The sequence below is a fragment of the Barbus barbus genome (assembly GCF_936440315.1).
Source record: "Barbus barbus genome assembly, chromosome: 30".
In the NCBI taxonomy this organism is placed as follows: Eukaryota; Metazoa; Chordata; class Actinopteri; order Cypriniformes; family Cyprinidae; genus Barbus; species Barbus barbus.
This window is the reverse complement of record NC_136758.1, coordinates 17,738,089-17,752,700: the sequence shown is the minus strand read 5'-3', so window position 1 is coordinate 17,752,700 and position 14,612 is coordinate 17,738,089. Positions and strand designations below refer to the sequence as shown.

Genomic DNA, 14,612 nt, shown 5'->3' with positions numbered 1-14,612 from the left:
ACTGCAAGCAGTATACAGATGTGATCTATATATGTGACCATGAACCACAAAACCAGTCATATGGGACAATTTTATAAATAAGCTTTCCATTGAAGTATGGTTTGTTAGGATAGGACAATATTTGGCTGAGATACAAATATTTGAATAACTGGAATCTGAGGGTGCAAAAAAATTTAAATATTGAGAAAATTGCCTTTAAAGTTGTCCAAATGAAGTTATGGAACATGATCTTTACTTAATATCCTAATGATTTTTAGCATAAAAGAAAAATGGATCATTGTGGGCTATTCCTACAAATATACCCATGACTGGTTTTGTGGTCCAGGTTCACATATAAGATTTTTTTATGCACACACAATTTTCCATGGTGTGGTTTGACTCTTTGTACAGGCGGCCCATGAGGCCATGCTGCAGTATGGCAGTACAGATTTGCATGCCCTGCTGAACATTACAGGTGAAGGTGGAGCTTGGAATAATCATGTCATGGTTTCACTTCTTACCGGCCAGTCAACAGATCCAGAAGAAGGTAACACCACATTAATACAATATTGTCCATTATACCCACAATAAATGTAAACACACTCAGCATTTCACTGCTTTCATGTAGAGAGTGGTTGAACAGTTTGTTGTTGGTTTATTCAGCTGTGTGGACAGGCTGACATTTTATTACACAATAAATTATGTTTGACGTTTTGCCAGATAACGTGATATCTAAAGTCAGACCTTAAGACAGTGTTGATATCTGCAGATAAACGCATTCAGCTGTTTACTTATGATTGTCTTCCTCTGGAACAGTGAATGCCTATCTTGCTTTGGAGGGAGAAGGTTTCATGGAAATGCGCATCAAACACCTGGAGAAAGTAGGGGAGGTAGAGAAAGCGCTGATCCTCAACAAAGCCTGTGCTAACTGTAACCTACTGCCTAACCAATCTACTTTTCGCCAAACCTTTGTCACCCAACTGTGCCAGCTGCTGCCTAGTGAGGAAGCTATTTTAGAGGTAAAGTACCCAGTTTTCTTTAGTGATTGACTCTGATCATGATATGTTTTAATAATAAACTAAACTATTTCACTATCTCTCCCTCTGTCTATAAGATTTCTAGAATAGATGCTAAAGATGTCCTGGACATTATTTGCAACATGGATGCTGAGGGGGAAGAGAGCACAGCTTTCATCCTGTGCACCACGTATTTTACACAACAGCTACAGCAAGACAGCCTGGACTGTTCTTGGTGAGGACCTGTTATATTCAAAATACACTGGACTGTCTTTGTACTTGTATTCAGCTTTGTTCACTTGTGAACGGATCACTGGAGATAATGCTAATACCAGGTGTACATGAGATCTGGATTTCCATGCGAATGGCAACTCTAATGAAGTTTCTTTATTCTTGTGATGTTTGTCAGGGAGTTAACCCTCCTTTGGAGCAAACTGCAGAGAAGAATTGATGTGTCCCTTGAATCATTTATTGAACGGTGCCTCCAGTTTGGAGCCATTGCCAGGACTATCTACCATCTTCTGTTCCTCATTCGTGTAATTCAGACAGAGGTAAATAGACCTGTTTCCTCCTTTGTTACTTGGTTATTCCTTTTAATTTATGCTAAGCTGTTCCTGACTTTGTCTATTGTATTTTTACAGGCAATGCAGCTTGGCCTAGCAGTTTCAGTTGAACTGTGTGTGAAGGCTCTTCGGCTTCCAAATCAAGATGTAGATGCAAAAACAATGGTCTGCAAAGCTGTTGCCTGTCTCCTCCCTGACGATCTGGAGGTTATACGGGCTTGTCAGCTCACAGAATTCCTCTTATGTCCTGCTCAGGAAGCCTTTGATGTCCTTGAGGAGCTCTACACACGTCCTGATCAAAAATATGATGAGGAAAATGCCATTATTCCAAATTCCCTGCGTTGCGAGCTGCTACTTTCTCTGAAAGCACATTGGCCCTTTGATCCTGAATTCTGGGACTGGAAGACATTGAAGCGCTACTGCAGTCAGTTACTGGGGCTGGAATCAGAGGAAGAAGTAGAAGATGAAGTAGTACTAGAGGAGCTGTGTAATGTTGGAGCAGTTCTGAATGAAGAGGCTGGGAAGGAGGAAGAAGTTGAAAGTGAAATTAATGTATTTAGCAGCACTGAGCAAGAGCAGACAGTGGAAAAAACAGAAACTGAAACGGGCCAAAACGTCTTAAAGAAAAAAGACTCAGAGGATGTCTCTAAGAGATCCGACAAGCAAGAGAAGAATACATTTGTCTGTCAGATATGCCACAAAGAAGTGGTTGAGACACGAATCTGTCACCATGCCAGAAAACACATGGAAGATGATGTGTGGACATGCCCTGTGTGTCTACAAAAGTTTAAAAGTAAAAAGGAGTTTGAGCCACACTCTAAAACACACATTCAGATTCCTGCAGAGGGTCACTGGAAAAAGAAAAAAGTGAAGAAGAAGGTGGACCCGAAACAGTATTTCAAGGAGGATAGCTTTGATGAGTTAGAGCCGGGCCAAATTCCTTTAGACCCCTCTCTAGCCATGTACTATCAGTCCACCCATGACCCTGTTGTTTTAGAACATATATTAGAGAAAGCCGCCAGTGTGCCTGATAAGCAAGTAGAAAATGACTATATTACATTTGACTACATTAAAACGCACTATAAGTTACAGAATCGTGATGTTTACCAGTGTCCAGCCAGTAACTGCTCAAGAAATTTTAAACTTTTCAAATATTTGGGTGTGCACATCAAAAATGAACATGATAGTGAAGATCCCAACCTGAAACATTATCTGGAGATGAAAGACCGTCGGGAGAAGTGCACTTTCTGCCGGAAGACCTTCATGACTGCCTTTCACCATCGCCAGCACCGTTGGGTCCATTATGGAGATCATCCCTTCATGTGTGTGGTCACAGGATGTGATGCCCGTTTTGACACCACCAATGAACTTGTAGCACATAAGCATAGTCATGGATTCCGTTTGACCTACGGCTGTGAGCTGAAAGGCTGCAGTTTCTCCTATTGTGACCTTGGCCAGCTCTACCACCATGAGGCGCAGCACTTCCGCGATGCTGCTTACACTTGCACCAGTCCAGGGTGCAAGAACTTTTTCTACTCTCGCAAAGAATTTCTTCAGCACTTGGCAACCCATGACATCACTTTTAAAGAGAAAGACTTTGAGACACAGAGAAAAATGAAAAGGAAACTCTTGGTCCCAGTTGTGGAACGCTCTGGGTCAAAGGCGGAAGTAGAGAATGGTGTCCAAAAAGGTTCAGGTTCTTCACAGCTGTTGGCCAACAGAGAATCTAAGGTCTCGCTGACATGTGTTGCTGTCTGCTTTGATGGTAGGAAGTTTACGTGTGGCTTAAAAAGGTGTGGAAGGACATTTACTACTGCAAGAGAACTTCAGAAGCACTTGAGAATTGCTCATCCAGACGAATTTAATGAGGATCAATTATGCAAGAAGAAAGTACAAGCAAAGCATTCTAAGACTCAAGCCAATGAATTGCATAAAAGTGGTCAGGATAACACTCTAAGAAGGTCATCAACAGAGGAATCTAATCACGAAAAAGCTCCCTCACCTGCTCCCGAGTCCATAGACTGTGACATAACTCTTTCAAGCGTGGAACTTGGTGCAACACTAACCGAGATCATGCTTGGATTGAGTCAACTAAGCCTTAATTCTCCCAGCACCAGATATGCTACGCGTAATTCACAGAGCACTTGCACACCTACCTTGAAACCAATGTCACCTGCCAAAGCAGTGAACAGCAAAAATGAGGTGAGATCTCATGTATCGAGTAGTGATTCAAAGAAGCTGCCAAGCAAGCCAGAATCACCACAAACACGTGACAACAATAAAGACCCTGAGAAGGAGCAACTGCAAAGCAAGCCCTCAACCAAGCCTTACACCTGCGAAGCCAAAAGCTGCCGCTATCAGAGCGTTACCAGTAGTGCTTTAATGCAGCACTACATTAAGATTCATGCTTACTCTGAGGAAGAGGTGAAAGAGATGGAGGTGTTTCAGTCTCAAACATTCAAGCCTTCCAAAATGCCTGACAGCACTGAAAATTCTGTCTTGGAGGACGATCAACCACATAGCGAGTTCCTTGTGCAGGCCACAAAGAAACCTTACACCTGCGAAGTTAAAAGTTGCCGCTACCAGAGTGTTACTAGTCGTGCTTTAATGCAGCACTATATTAAGGTTCATGCTTACTCTGAGGAAGAGGTGAAAGAGATGGAGGTGTTTCAGTCTCAAATATTCAAGCCTTTCAAGTGCCATCTCTGCTCCAAGAGCTACAAAAACAAAAAAGAATTGAGGATCCACTATATACATATGCACCACATAAATAAAGCCGTTGTTCAACAGATGAGCTGCTCTTTTAAAAGAAAGGTAGTTGACCAAGCACCCGTGGTGTTATCATCTAAGGTGAGGACAAGGAAGAAGTCTCAGTCTTTGAAGATGGATGATATTAAAACCCAAAGACGAGAAAAACACCTGTGGCAACAAAAATGCCAAAAACAAGATTATCGGTTGTGGAAGCGCAAGCTTCATAGAAAAAATGGACAAGCTGAAGAGAAGAGCCAAGTCCCGTCTGTAACTGATGTGCATGTAAACCACTCAAATGTTGATGTAAGGGGAAGTCGCCGCTTGGTTGCTAAAGGGAATCTGAGCTACATCCTCAATAAATACAATAAACCCTTTCATTGCGTGCATAAAAACTGCAGTGCTGCCTTCAATACACAGAATGCTCTTGTTGGCCACCTTCAGTTGGTGCATCACTATAACCGCTCACAGTTGTGCTTCCCATGTGAACACAAAGGATGTGATAAGCAGTTTAACAACTTGTCTAGTCTTACTAAACATTACCGTAGAGAGCACAACAAGAAAATTACATCGAAAATGCCTTGCAAGTCTAAGCACATACCAAAAAGACAGATGGCTTCATCAGAGGAGCCCATACCGAGGTTCAAGTGTACCTATGCTAACTGCAATGAGTCCTACCATCTGAACAGCAGCCTCTTGCGTCACACAAGTCAGTTTCACCAGAACCAGACTCCCCTGAATCCAGTTGCTACATCTGTGAACAGCGAGTTTAAATCAAGCTATAAAAAGCATGTTTTCTATAGGCACTGTGATCCATCTGATTCCCTTGTGGTGCGTCTCCAGAGTACACCTAAAAAAGATGAGTCAAATAGTGGATGCCAAACAAAGTTAATCATCTCACCTTCTTCCCAGTCATCGAAAGATTCCCAAAAGCTGCCTCTTAAGCAGCCTTTGAGGTGCTGCCTCAAAGATCAGGAAATTTCTCGCTCTGACAAGAACTTTGAGTCAATTGAAGAAATCCCCGAGGAGGAGCTGGAAGTACCTAAGATAACAAAAATCAAACTAAAAAAAGGATTTGACAGAATTGTCTTCCGAACGCATGAGGAGGCTTTGCAGATGTGCCAGGACCGCTGCCTTCCTGTGGCCTTCCCTTGCATGATACAGAATTGTGACTCCGTAGTCATGAGCATGCATAGTTTAAATCGACATTATATTAGCGTTCACAAAGTTAGACGCAAACAGTTGACCGACAACAAGGACAAATTGTGTTACACAGCTGAAAAGTTAGAGGAGATAATACAAAAGAAATCCGCTGTGTCTGCTATCCCTGATTTAACAAGAATTCCAAATGGCGTCCTTAAAATGGAGTATCAGTCCGAGCCTGCGACCCCAGGTGGCCCGTCACTGCCAATGAGCCTCCATTCAATCAAAACTGAATCAAAGGGGCAGGAAGTGATCGAGTTTTCAGGGGAGCCACTCCCCGACAGAAGTTTGCTTATTGCTGCTGAGGATTTGCTCTATGGCTCCCCAAAGTCAAGCGGGCACCCCGAAGAGTCTGTTTCTGAGGAGAGTCCAAGGCACAAAGACAGGTCAGAGTCGGAGTTAACCACACCTCCCCTTATACGCCCTCCACCGCTTGACCTCTCTCCACCATCTTCCCTCAGAATCGCTGTTGATGAAAGTTCATTTGAACCCTCTGGTAAAGATAAATCTATTAACATTCCTTCTACTGTTTCCATATCAGTTCCCACCCCAACTCGGCAGCCCCTCAGAAGGAAGAATGAACTCTCTGAACCACCACCTCCAGTCCCTCTTTTACCAATCTCAAAGGATCCTGTAACTCACAGTCTAGCCCCACAAGCTTTTGACATCGCAACTTACAAACCTATGGGCTTTGAGTCGTCATTCTTGAAGTTCATTAAAGAGAAGGAGGAGATCAAATTTGAAAAGCCTTGGACTGCAGTAGTTACTAAGCCTGATCCTCCTCGACGCCGTGATTGTTTCCGACGAAACTGCTCGGTTAAGGAGAATACTCAGAGAGGAGCCCCGATCTCCCGAAGCCGCAAGGTTCGCTCATCCCCTCTGAGGCACTTGATCTCTAAAGGAGAGTGTACCTCTATCCAGAATCTCCGTCTGATTTTGGAGAGAGCTTTAGGGGGCTGTGGGGACCAAGCTATAAAACAACTTCAGTTCTTGAAACCTGTGGTGGTTCTTGAGAGGCCAAAGTCCTTTGCCTCCATTCTCGATCTCTTACCCTCTGAAACTAAAGCATAAGCTTCTGCTGGGCGCCAAGGCAGTTAAAACTTGCCCACTTTTTTATTTGAGAGACTTTCATAGTATTTTTTTATATCATTGATACAATTTTGGTTCTTTGATGCCAGGGTTGGGTACCTTGATTGTGAAGTTGTGAATGTTTGTATCTGTAAATAAGGTCAAATAAAACAGAACGACAAATGATTTTGAAAATTCATATTCTATTAATTGTATTGTATACACATCAGACCAGTAACTATAAATGAATCCACAAGATCCATGTTACATTTAGCTTGTTTTATATACACTAAGAAAACACATATGCAGAATTAGAATTGCAAATAAATTTATTCAAGTTTTATTCAAATTAAACAGGGACATCATTGCTTGTTTTTGAGGCTTACAAAAATGTTTGGAAACCATTGAACGGGAGACAGGCCTACATGTTGATATTCATCCTCAAATGGCAAGCCCAAAAACACTAACTATGCAGTATATGGTTTTATTCTCCCATCGTACCGTGCAACTCCCTGTAGAAAAAACAAAAGTCAGTGTCATTAAAATTTCTCAACTATGCTTCGGGCCGTTTTGCTTGAAAGAAAGAAATCTGAAATACTTGCCCAGTCTTACAATATGTCTTACCATCTGTACTGTTGTCCCAGAAACATGAGCTGGCAGTGTGCAAACCTGCCCCATTTTTTTGCAGTATGATGCATGTCACTGGGTGAACAAACATAAGAGTGTGAATTTGGGGGAAAATGTCAGACACTGTACATATACATTGTAGTTTTAACAGCTTGTTACCATACCTATGTACTTGAAAGGCTTTCCTAATTTAGTTAGCTGGCTTAGACTTGACTCTACAATGCTTGACATCCACTGGTTGATTTTACTGTGCTGGTAAGAGCTGTTTCCAATGGTGCTTTCAACAGCCTGTTGTCAGAAGACCCCATAATACACTAGTGATTATTGCTAAGTAAAATATTGGTCATTCACATTTCTAAGTATTTACCCCTACAGTAAAAGTAATTGAATTGATTGTCGAAGATTTGACTCCATGTCTACACAGTGAGGTAACGTAGTAGATTCTTACTTCTTTAATAACTGTGGTAATCTCGTCCACAACAAATGTAGTCTGTGAATGAAAGTAATTTAAGGTCGCAGCTTTGCAGTATGTCTGAGAAAAATTGAGTATCTCTACTGCGTACATTTAGAAGTAGGAATCACAAGTTACTATTATAATTTTTGTGTGAGTTACCTCCTCAGCAGACTGATCCTCCATTGCTCGATTTTATCCAGTGTTTTGTAGTATCTATAGAGACAGACCAGGGTCACTCCCTGGATAGGAATCACGGCCACACTCGCTGCTCACAACATTGTGTTCTTCATTGTTTTGTCTAACAAAGAAACGACAATATTTTTAAAATATTTTTATTTAGCTTTCGTGCATGAAGGGTTGCTTTATACTATATCTATACTATAGCTCATACAGTACATAAAAGTATTGTGCTTAATTTTTTTTTATAAAGCACAATAAAATATTCTATTAATAGGTGATGTTTGCCTTTGTTTTTCAACTATCACGTCTTTTAACGGTTCAAAAACTAAAAAAAGCTTGTTTGTTTTAGTACTGTATAAAAACCTGGGTGCATAATGGTGCCCAAAGATAAACACACTCATGCATTTATATTTCGCAAGTGTCTGACTAATGTCATTTTTATGATTACTCTTTATTTTTGTGTATTTATTATTTAGCCATGGCTATCAATTTTATAATAGGTGAATTATATAAACATAGTATTTGATTAATCTATAGTTGCTTGTGTAAATCGAGTTTATCACTATACACATTACCTCATAAATATTGAATTTTAAATCTCTGCACCGCGCATTTAGGGAAAAAAAATTATAAATTCAGGAACCCGTTTCGTTGTGCTGCTGTGTCCGGTCGAACACAGTTTCTGGTTACACCTTATTTCCCATGAATGGTGAAGGAAGTGGTAGAACATGAGTTATCATTATTTGTGCGTCCCTGCTTGTAGTTTTTGAATATATGGACTTAACACATACACATCGTAAGGTTGAAGTCTCGTATTAGGTTGGAATTGGTACGAAGATTATCTGTTGCCTTGAATGACTATCAGACTAATCACTGGATATCCCGGAGCTAATTAACGGTGCCAACAAATAACTGCCAAGCCGTAATAATGCTGCTGGAAATTCGTGCATTACCAGTTGAAGACAAAATCTTTTACGCTGTCCTGGTCTTCTCATGGACGGTGTATATTTGGGAGGCCTACCTCGCATATAGACAGGTGAGCATATGGTTAATGTTTATCTTTGTTGTGTTTGCGCAAAGCATTTAAAGGCAGACACTTTATGCATTTATGATTTTCTATTCTATTTTGTAGAATTTGTGAAAAATTCATATTTCAAAACACATCTCATCTTAAGAGCTTTGTGAAAATGCAAAAGTAATGTACTGAACTACTCTAGACCTTGTATAAACAGACACATTTTACCTTTCACAGAGGAAGATCTACAGGACGACAACGCATGTGCCCACTGAGCTGGGAAAGATCATGGATTCAGAGACCTTTGAAAAGTCTCGTCTCTATCAGTTGGACAAGAGCGACTTTGGCTTCTGGTCTGGACTCTACTCAGAGGCAGAGGGCACGGTGAGCTTCAAGCCAATTTCAAAGTTTTAAATTAAAACTGCCTCGTAAGTGGTGAAATGTGTGTGTGTGTGTATATATATATATATATATATATGTATGTTTCAGTTGCAAGTTTCTCACAAGTCCTTTGGGAGGAAAAAAAAAAACATGCACCTTATGGTTTCGTTCTAATTAATCCTGGACTGCAAATCTTTTCATGTTCCGTTTTTAATGGACTTCATTCAAGATTCTTTTCCACTTGCATCTTCCTCTTTAAGCATGTTTAATTTACTTCTGTTTTGTAGCTGATTTTGCTCCTGGGAGGAATCCCATTCCTCTGGAAATTGTCAGGGATTCTCACAGCTCGTTTTGGTTTTGGTCCAGAGTACGAGGTAGGTATATTCTCTGGAAACCTTTTTGTGGAAAAGGCTCTTTTTGTGTGTTTTTTTTTTGTTTGTTTTTTTTTATATAATATTTCTAGAATTGGTTCTCATGTGTGAATTTTGGCCAGCAAGATTTTTCCTGTTTAATGTCCTGGTAATCTCTTTTGTTTTCAAATGTCAATATACTTTTTCTCATGTCTGTATGTTTATGTAACTTCAGCTGCATTAGACTCCTGTGAAACTGAAGGCTGTAATACCACTGCACCACTTTTGAATTTTTTTAAAACATTATGCATGTCACGCTTGTCGACTTTGCAAATGGTGACAGAAAAATTTAAGTATCACACACTACCAGGCATTCAAGTCATTCCAAACGCAACAGACTCGCGCAGAAACATGTGAATTGTTGCTAATAGATGCATAGCAAATGAAAACAACATTTTGTTATGTCCTTAAACTGGCTCAAAATATCAAACAGGTTTGATACTTTCCAACTGGATGGAATCATAGTTTGGAGCTAAAAAAAAAAAAAAGTCTGTGCCCATCATACAATACGCAGTTTTCTGTCTAACCAAAATCTGCAGACTTGCTCTGATTTTCAGCAAATAGCATTGACTTCTCCAGACTGCAAAAATCTAGGTAAAAGTCATGTTATGTATGTTTGGAATGAAACGCCAGCTTTACTCCATGCTGAATACTGTGCAGTATACACTGTAAAGCAGTAGCTATTATCCTATTATCACATGTAGCTTGTGAGTGGTGTCCTGTTAACATCTTGTTTTCATTTTTTAGGTTTATATGCGTAAATGTCTTGCTTTTGGCAGTCCAATCAAATTATTAGTCCAAAAAAAAAAAAAAAAAGAGTATTAGGAGCATTGTACTAGTATGCTATTCTGAACATATTCAAAAGGTACTGTATTAATTAAAATGTTTTTCTTTCCTTCAGATCTCCCAGTCTTTGGTGTTCCTGATGTTGGCGACTCTCTTCAGTGCTTTCACTGGCCTTCCCTGGAGCCTCTACAACACTTTTGTTATTGAGGAGAAGCATGGATTCAACCAGCAGGTCGATAAAGTCTTGCTCGTATCTATTTTTTGTCATAGCAGGAATAAAACTAAGGGCAAGATGTACTGAAATGTCTCTATTGTCCCTTCTTTTTAGACACCGGGTTTCTTCCTGAAAGACGCCCTCAAGAAGTTTGCTGTGACTCAGTGTATTTTGTTGCCAGTGACGTCATTGCTCCTCTACATCATCAAGATCGGTGGTGATTACTTCTTCATCTATGCCTGGCTCTTCACACTCATCGTCTCACTGGTCAGTTTTCCTGGCGTTTGCTGAATGTGTTATCTGTGAGAAAAAGAAAAAGTGAGTTGAACTGCCCCTCCCATTTTTCTCTACAGATTCTGGTGACTATCTACGCAGACTACATCGCCCCTCTGTTTGATAAATTCACTCCGTTGCCAGATGGAGAGCTGAATAGTGAGATTGAGAGCATGGCAAAGTCCATCTACTTCCCCCTCACCAAGATCTATGTAGTGGAAGGTACAGCAAACCATACTCATCTTTTCATTTTTATTACTTTCTATAGAACTATAAATGTATGTGAATGTAATTGTCCTTCTCCTAATATATCTGTGCTCTCTTTTCTAGGTTCAAAGAGATCTTCCCACAGTAATGCCTACTTCTATGGTTTCTTCAAAAACAAGCGCATTGTGCTATTTGACACTCTTTTGGAAGATTACTCTCCTTTAAATCAATCTGGAGAAAAAGAGCCAGGAACGGGAGAGGAGAACGAAGCAGCAGGCAATGAGAGCAAGTCCAAACCAAAGGTCAGAGGGTCAGAGCCAGATCACTAACAAATTAGATGAAATGTTTTTTTGTTTTTTTTACATTTTTGTCTGTATTCAGAACAAGAAACAGGGCTGCAGTAACCCTGAGGTTCTGGCAGTTCTTGGACATGAACTGGGACATTGGAAACTAGGCCATACAGTCAAGAACATTGCCATCAGCCAGGTTAGTTGCTGTCTGTGAAGATTTTTCTTTTCTAACTAATAGCTGTCAACCACCAGATTAACACAGTCTTCACAAAGGAAACACGTTCTTGTCTTGTGTATTTCTCACAGCTGCTATATCAGTTGGTTTTGTCACTGCACATTTCTGCAATGTTGTTCAGGTTGAATCTGATTAGATTGAACAGTAGCTGATAAAAAGCATAAGACACCAAAAGCACAGAATTTTAAGGGTGCATGAACCGAGGACCATAATTTGAGGATGCTAACGGCTCCCTCTTTGTTTACAGATGAACTCCTTCCTGTGTTTCTTCCTTTTTGCTGTCCTGATTGGTCGAAAAGAGCTCTTCATGGCATTTGGTTTTCATGACACCCAACCAACTCTTATCGGGCTGATGATCATCTTTCAGTTTATCTTCTCACCTTACAATGAGGTACCTTGTACATTTCTCGCCTTTTCTTTCTCTCTGAAAAATATTTTTTGTTTGCTGGCTATGCACATTCTACCTTCTATGTGAATATTTTTGCTTAGAATTGCATGCAGGATACTACAGTACTGCCATGTAATAGCCTGTGAAGCTGATATGACAATACATGTAAAGAAAACTAAATACAACCATTTTCTGGGTATTCAGATGTATCTGATCCAATTCACCGTTTTTTTTTTTTTTTTTTCTTTTTCTCACTGCAGTTGCTGTCGTTCTGTTTGACGGTGTTGAGCCGAAGGTTTGAGTTTCAGGCAGATGCATTCGCGCGTAGTATGGGCCGATCGTCTGAGCTGTACTCTGCCCTCATCAAGCTCAATAAGGACAACCTAGGCTTCCCTGTCGCAGATTGGCTCTTCTCTATGTGGCATTACTCCCATCCTCCCCTGCTAGAGCGGCTAAGAGCACTCACTGGACCCAAGCAAGACTGACAGCTTTGCAAGGGGGCGCCATGTTCACCACTCGCTCCCCCGAGAAAGGGTCGCCGCCGGCCTCTATTGGCCCTCTGATATCGATGCCTATTTCTCTCTCCTTCCCTCTTTTTTTATTTCCATTCCTCTTCTTAAGTGTTTGGGTTTTGCCATTCGTTTGTTATCGCCCTGGAAAGAAGTCTAAATTGTTTTCAGATGGCTTCATGATTTTTGAATCTGTGCTTTCAGTATGCCTTTTGCAATTGTTCTTGATATGGTTTTGATTGTTTTAATTCGATTATACATTTTAACTGCGAGTTGCCCCCTCCGGTTCTTTAGATCCACACATTTTGACTTTAATTTAGTGTCATCCACTTGAACCGTGAGAGAGGAGGTTAAAACATCTCAGAGGGGCCATTAGCAATGTATGAAACCAGGAGATTCTTACCAAGAGATTTAATACTGAGTGCCAGCTGGTGTACTTTAATGTCTGTTTGTTGAAACTGAAATGAGGAAGAAATGAAATGGATCAGATGACAGATGTTATGGACTACCCAATGAAACTGCTGTTCTGAACTCGTATGGCTCAGTTAGGTCAATTATAGTGTCTATTCTAATTTTAGTTCTTTCAACCTTTTGAAATAATTTTGTTCTTTGTTTTACCAATTAAAGGTGTTTGAACGTTTGTGTATATATTACTTTTTGTGAAATATGAGCAACATACAAGGGCCAGGTTGACTTTAAAAATATTTAATGAGGTTAGAAATGTTATTTTTTTTCTTTGTGCCTGTGTGTGCAAGATGTTGCTATGAGAATGTGTAGAACAATTATGCTGTCACATTTATTTCCTCCGAGAATTGAAGTGATTCTGTGAGTTTTCACATTAAGAATGTTAAATTCGGCATGCAATCTTGTCAAAATGTTGAACACTCAAGGCTTTTAGTGTGACTGACATGTAAATGGATAAATGTGGAGTAGCAGTGGCTTGAAGAGTCCATAGAATGAAAATAAGCCCTAAACCATAACCGATCCTTAGAGTTATGTTGAAACTTACTCCACAAGGAATATGTCTTCTGACATCTGGAATGTTTGGACTGGAAAGATCAGCTTTTGCATCACTATGAATAAAACAGATCACAACCGCTTTGCTTTAAGCTTGTATGGTTCTTTTATTTTTTTTCTGCAAGCTCTTTAATTGATCTTCACATCTTTTATGGGTACAAGTTTTGATTTACATCATTTTTTCAACAGCAATATATTTGCTCTTCATTAATCTGCATAGATAGATACATACAACATTAAACCCTGAGACTATTATTTTACAAATCTAAGCTTTTCTTATTATCCAGGTTTTTTTTCTTTTTTAATTTTTTATTGCATCTATAACAGTATATTTGCATATTAAAATTGATAATGTCAATAGAATGTTTTTTTGAGTGGCGGTTCAGTCTTAAATCAGATTTAAATCTCATTAAAATATTTGGTGAGCGGCACGGTTTATTGTTGGTTATCAAGAATAAATCATTCTATACAAAATGTAATGTTTGCCATGAAAAAATGCATTGGGTTTTTTTTCACGGCATCAGATATCCGGTTTTGCAGATCAAAGGGGCTGATCATTTTTGATTGCAACTGTACATGGTTGTGTCGTTATATTAGAATAGATACATTATCCTCCTGAGACCCCCCCCCCCAAAAAAAACTGTGAATTTAGTATTTTTTCATGTCATTACATTGTTTAGAGCATTAGAAAAAATATTGAAAATTAACATTTTTGAAAAATTATATTTTGTTCATGTTTTATTCCATATCCTCTGTAGAGGACACTAGGACTAAGTTTTTCTAAAAAATATAATGGCATGAATAGGCATCAAAAAGGCAAAAACAATGGGATTTTTTTTTTTAAATCAATAATTTTTTAGGTTTCAGGATTTTTTTCATCTAAACTTTAAGGATGATTCTCAACTATGTTATAAAATATATAACAAAATAATTTGATATACCATTTTGTTTTATGCAATATGTCTGTACAAATTTCCATAAACTGGTTTTCCCATTAAACACAGTGTATCTATACTGTATCTAATTTGCATATTAATGTGTTGCTGTTG

The 14,612-nt window shown here is 39.4% G+C and overlaps 3 protein-coding genes across 3 annotated transcripts in view; 2 read left to right on the top strand and 1 right to left on the bottom strand.

Annotated features, from left to right (window-relative positions):
- The window catches only part of LOC306850557 (zinc finger protein Rlf-like), an 18,932-nt gene extending 11,803 nt beyond the window's left edge, over positions 1 to 7,129 (top strand). Inside the window, exons 4-8 of the mRNA XM_079386241.1 lie at positions 391 to 526; positions 796 to 998; positions 1,094 to 1,230; positions 1,405 to 1,546; positions 1,637 to 7,129. Of these exons, the coding sequence (XP_079242367.1) occupies positions 391 to 526; positions 796 to 998; positions 1,094 to 1,230; positions 1,405 to 1,546; positions 1,637 to 6,580 (5,562 nt within the window). The 3' untranslated portion in view covers positions 6,581 to 7,129. The remainder of the gene's footprint in view (positions 1 to 390; positions 527 to 795; positions 999 to 1,093; positions 1,231 to 1,404; positions 1,547 to 1,636) is intronic.
- Positions 6,892 to 9,175, bottom strand: LOC306850559 (dynein light chain Tctex-type 1-like). Its single transcript, XM_079386243.1, has 6 exons — positions 9,082 to 9,175; positions 7,818 to 7,956; positions 7,653 to 7,694; positions 7,369 to 7,492; positions 7,202 to 7,279; positions 6,892 to 7,089 (listed from the first exon to the last, which is right to left on the bottom strand). Exons 2-6 carry the CDS (start codon positions 7,839 to 7,841, stop codon positions 7,019 to 7,021), a joined length of 339 nt encoding a protein of 112 aa, XP_079242369.1. The 5' UTR covers positions 7,842 to 7,956; positions 9,082 to 9,175; the 3' UTR covers positions 6,892 to 7,018.
- Positions 8,527 to 13,643, top strand: LOC306850558 (CAAX prenyl protease 1 homolog). The gene is made up of 10 exons (XM_079386242.1): positions 8,527 to 8,874; positions 9,091 to 9,237; positions 9,522 to 9,608; positions 10,546 to 10,662; positions 10,759 to 10,911; positions 10,998 to 11,139; positions 11,248 to 11,426; positions 11,506 to 11,610; positions 11,897 to 12,040; positions 12,298 to 13,643. Exons 1-10 carry the CDS (start codon positions 8,767 to 8,769, stop codon positions 12,520 to 12,522), a joined length of 1,407 nt encoding a protein of 468 aa, XP_079242368.1. The 5' UTR covers positions 8,527 to 8,766; the 3' UTR covers positions 12,523 to 13,643.
- Positions 13,644 to 14,612: the final 969 nt, after the last annotated feature.

Excerpts from the sequence above, each read along its gene's own strand:
- LOC306850559 (XM_079386243.1), bottom strand. The coding sequence starts at position 7,841 with ATGGAGGATCAGTCTGCTGAGGAG. Across the intron at positions 7,695-7,817 it reads AGGATCAGTCTGCTGAGGAG|ACTACATTTGTTGTGGACGA; the intron begins GTAACTCACACA and ends TTTCATTCACAG. Across the intron at positions 7,493-7,652 it reads TTACCACAGTTATTAAAGAA|GCTGTTGAAAGCACCATTGG; the intron begins GTAAGAATCTAC and ends TTCTGACAACAG.
- LOC306850558 (XM_079386242.1), top strand. The coding sequence starts at position 8,767 with ATGCTGCTGGAAATTCGTGCATTACCAGTTGAAGACAAAATCTTTTAC. Across the intron at positions 10,912-10,997 it reads TCACACTCATCGTCTCACTG|ATTCTGGTGACTATCTACGC; the intron begins GTCAGTTTTCCT and ends TTTTCTCTACAG. Across the intron at positions 11,611-11,896 it reads AGAACATTGCCATCAGCCAG|ATGAACTCCTTCCTGTGTTT; the intron begins GTTAGTTGCTGT and ends CTTTGTTTACAG.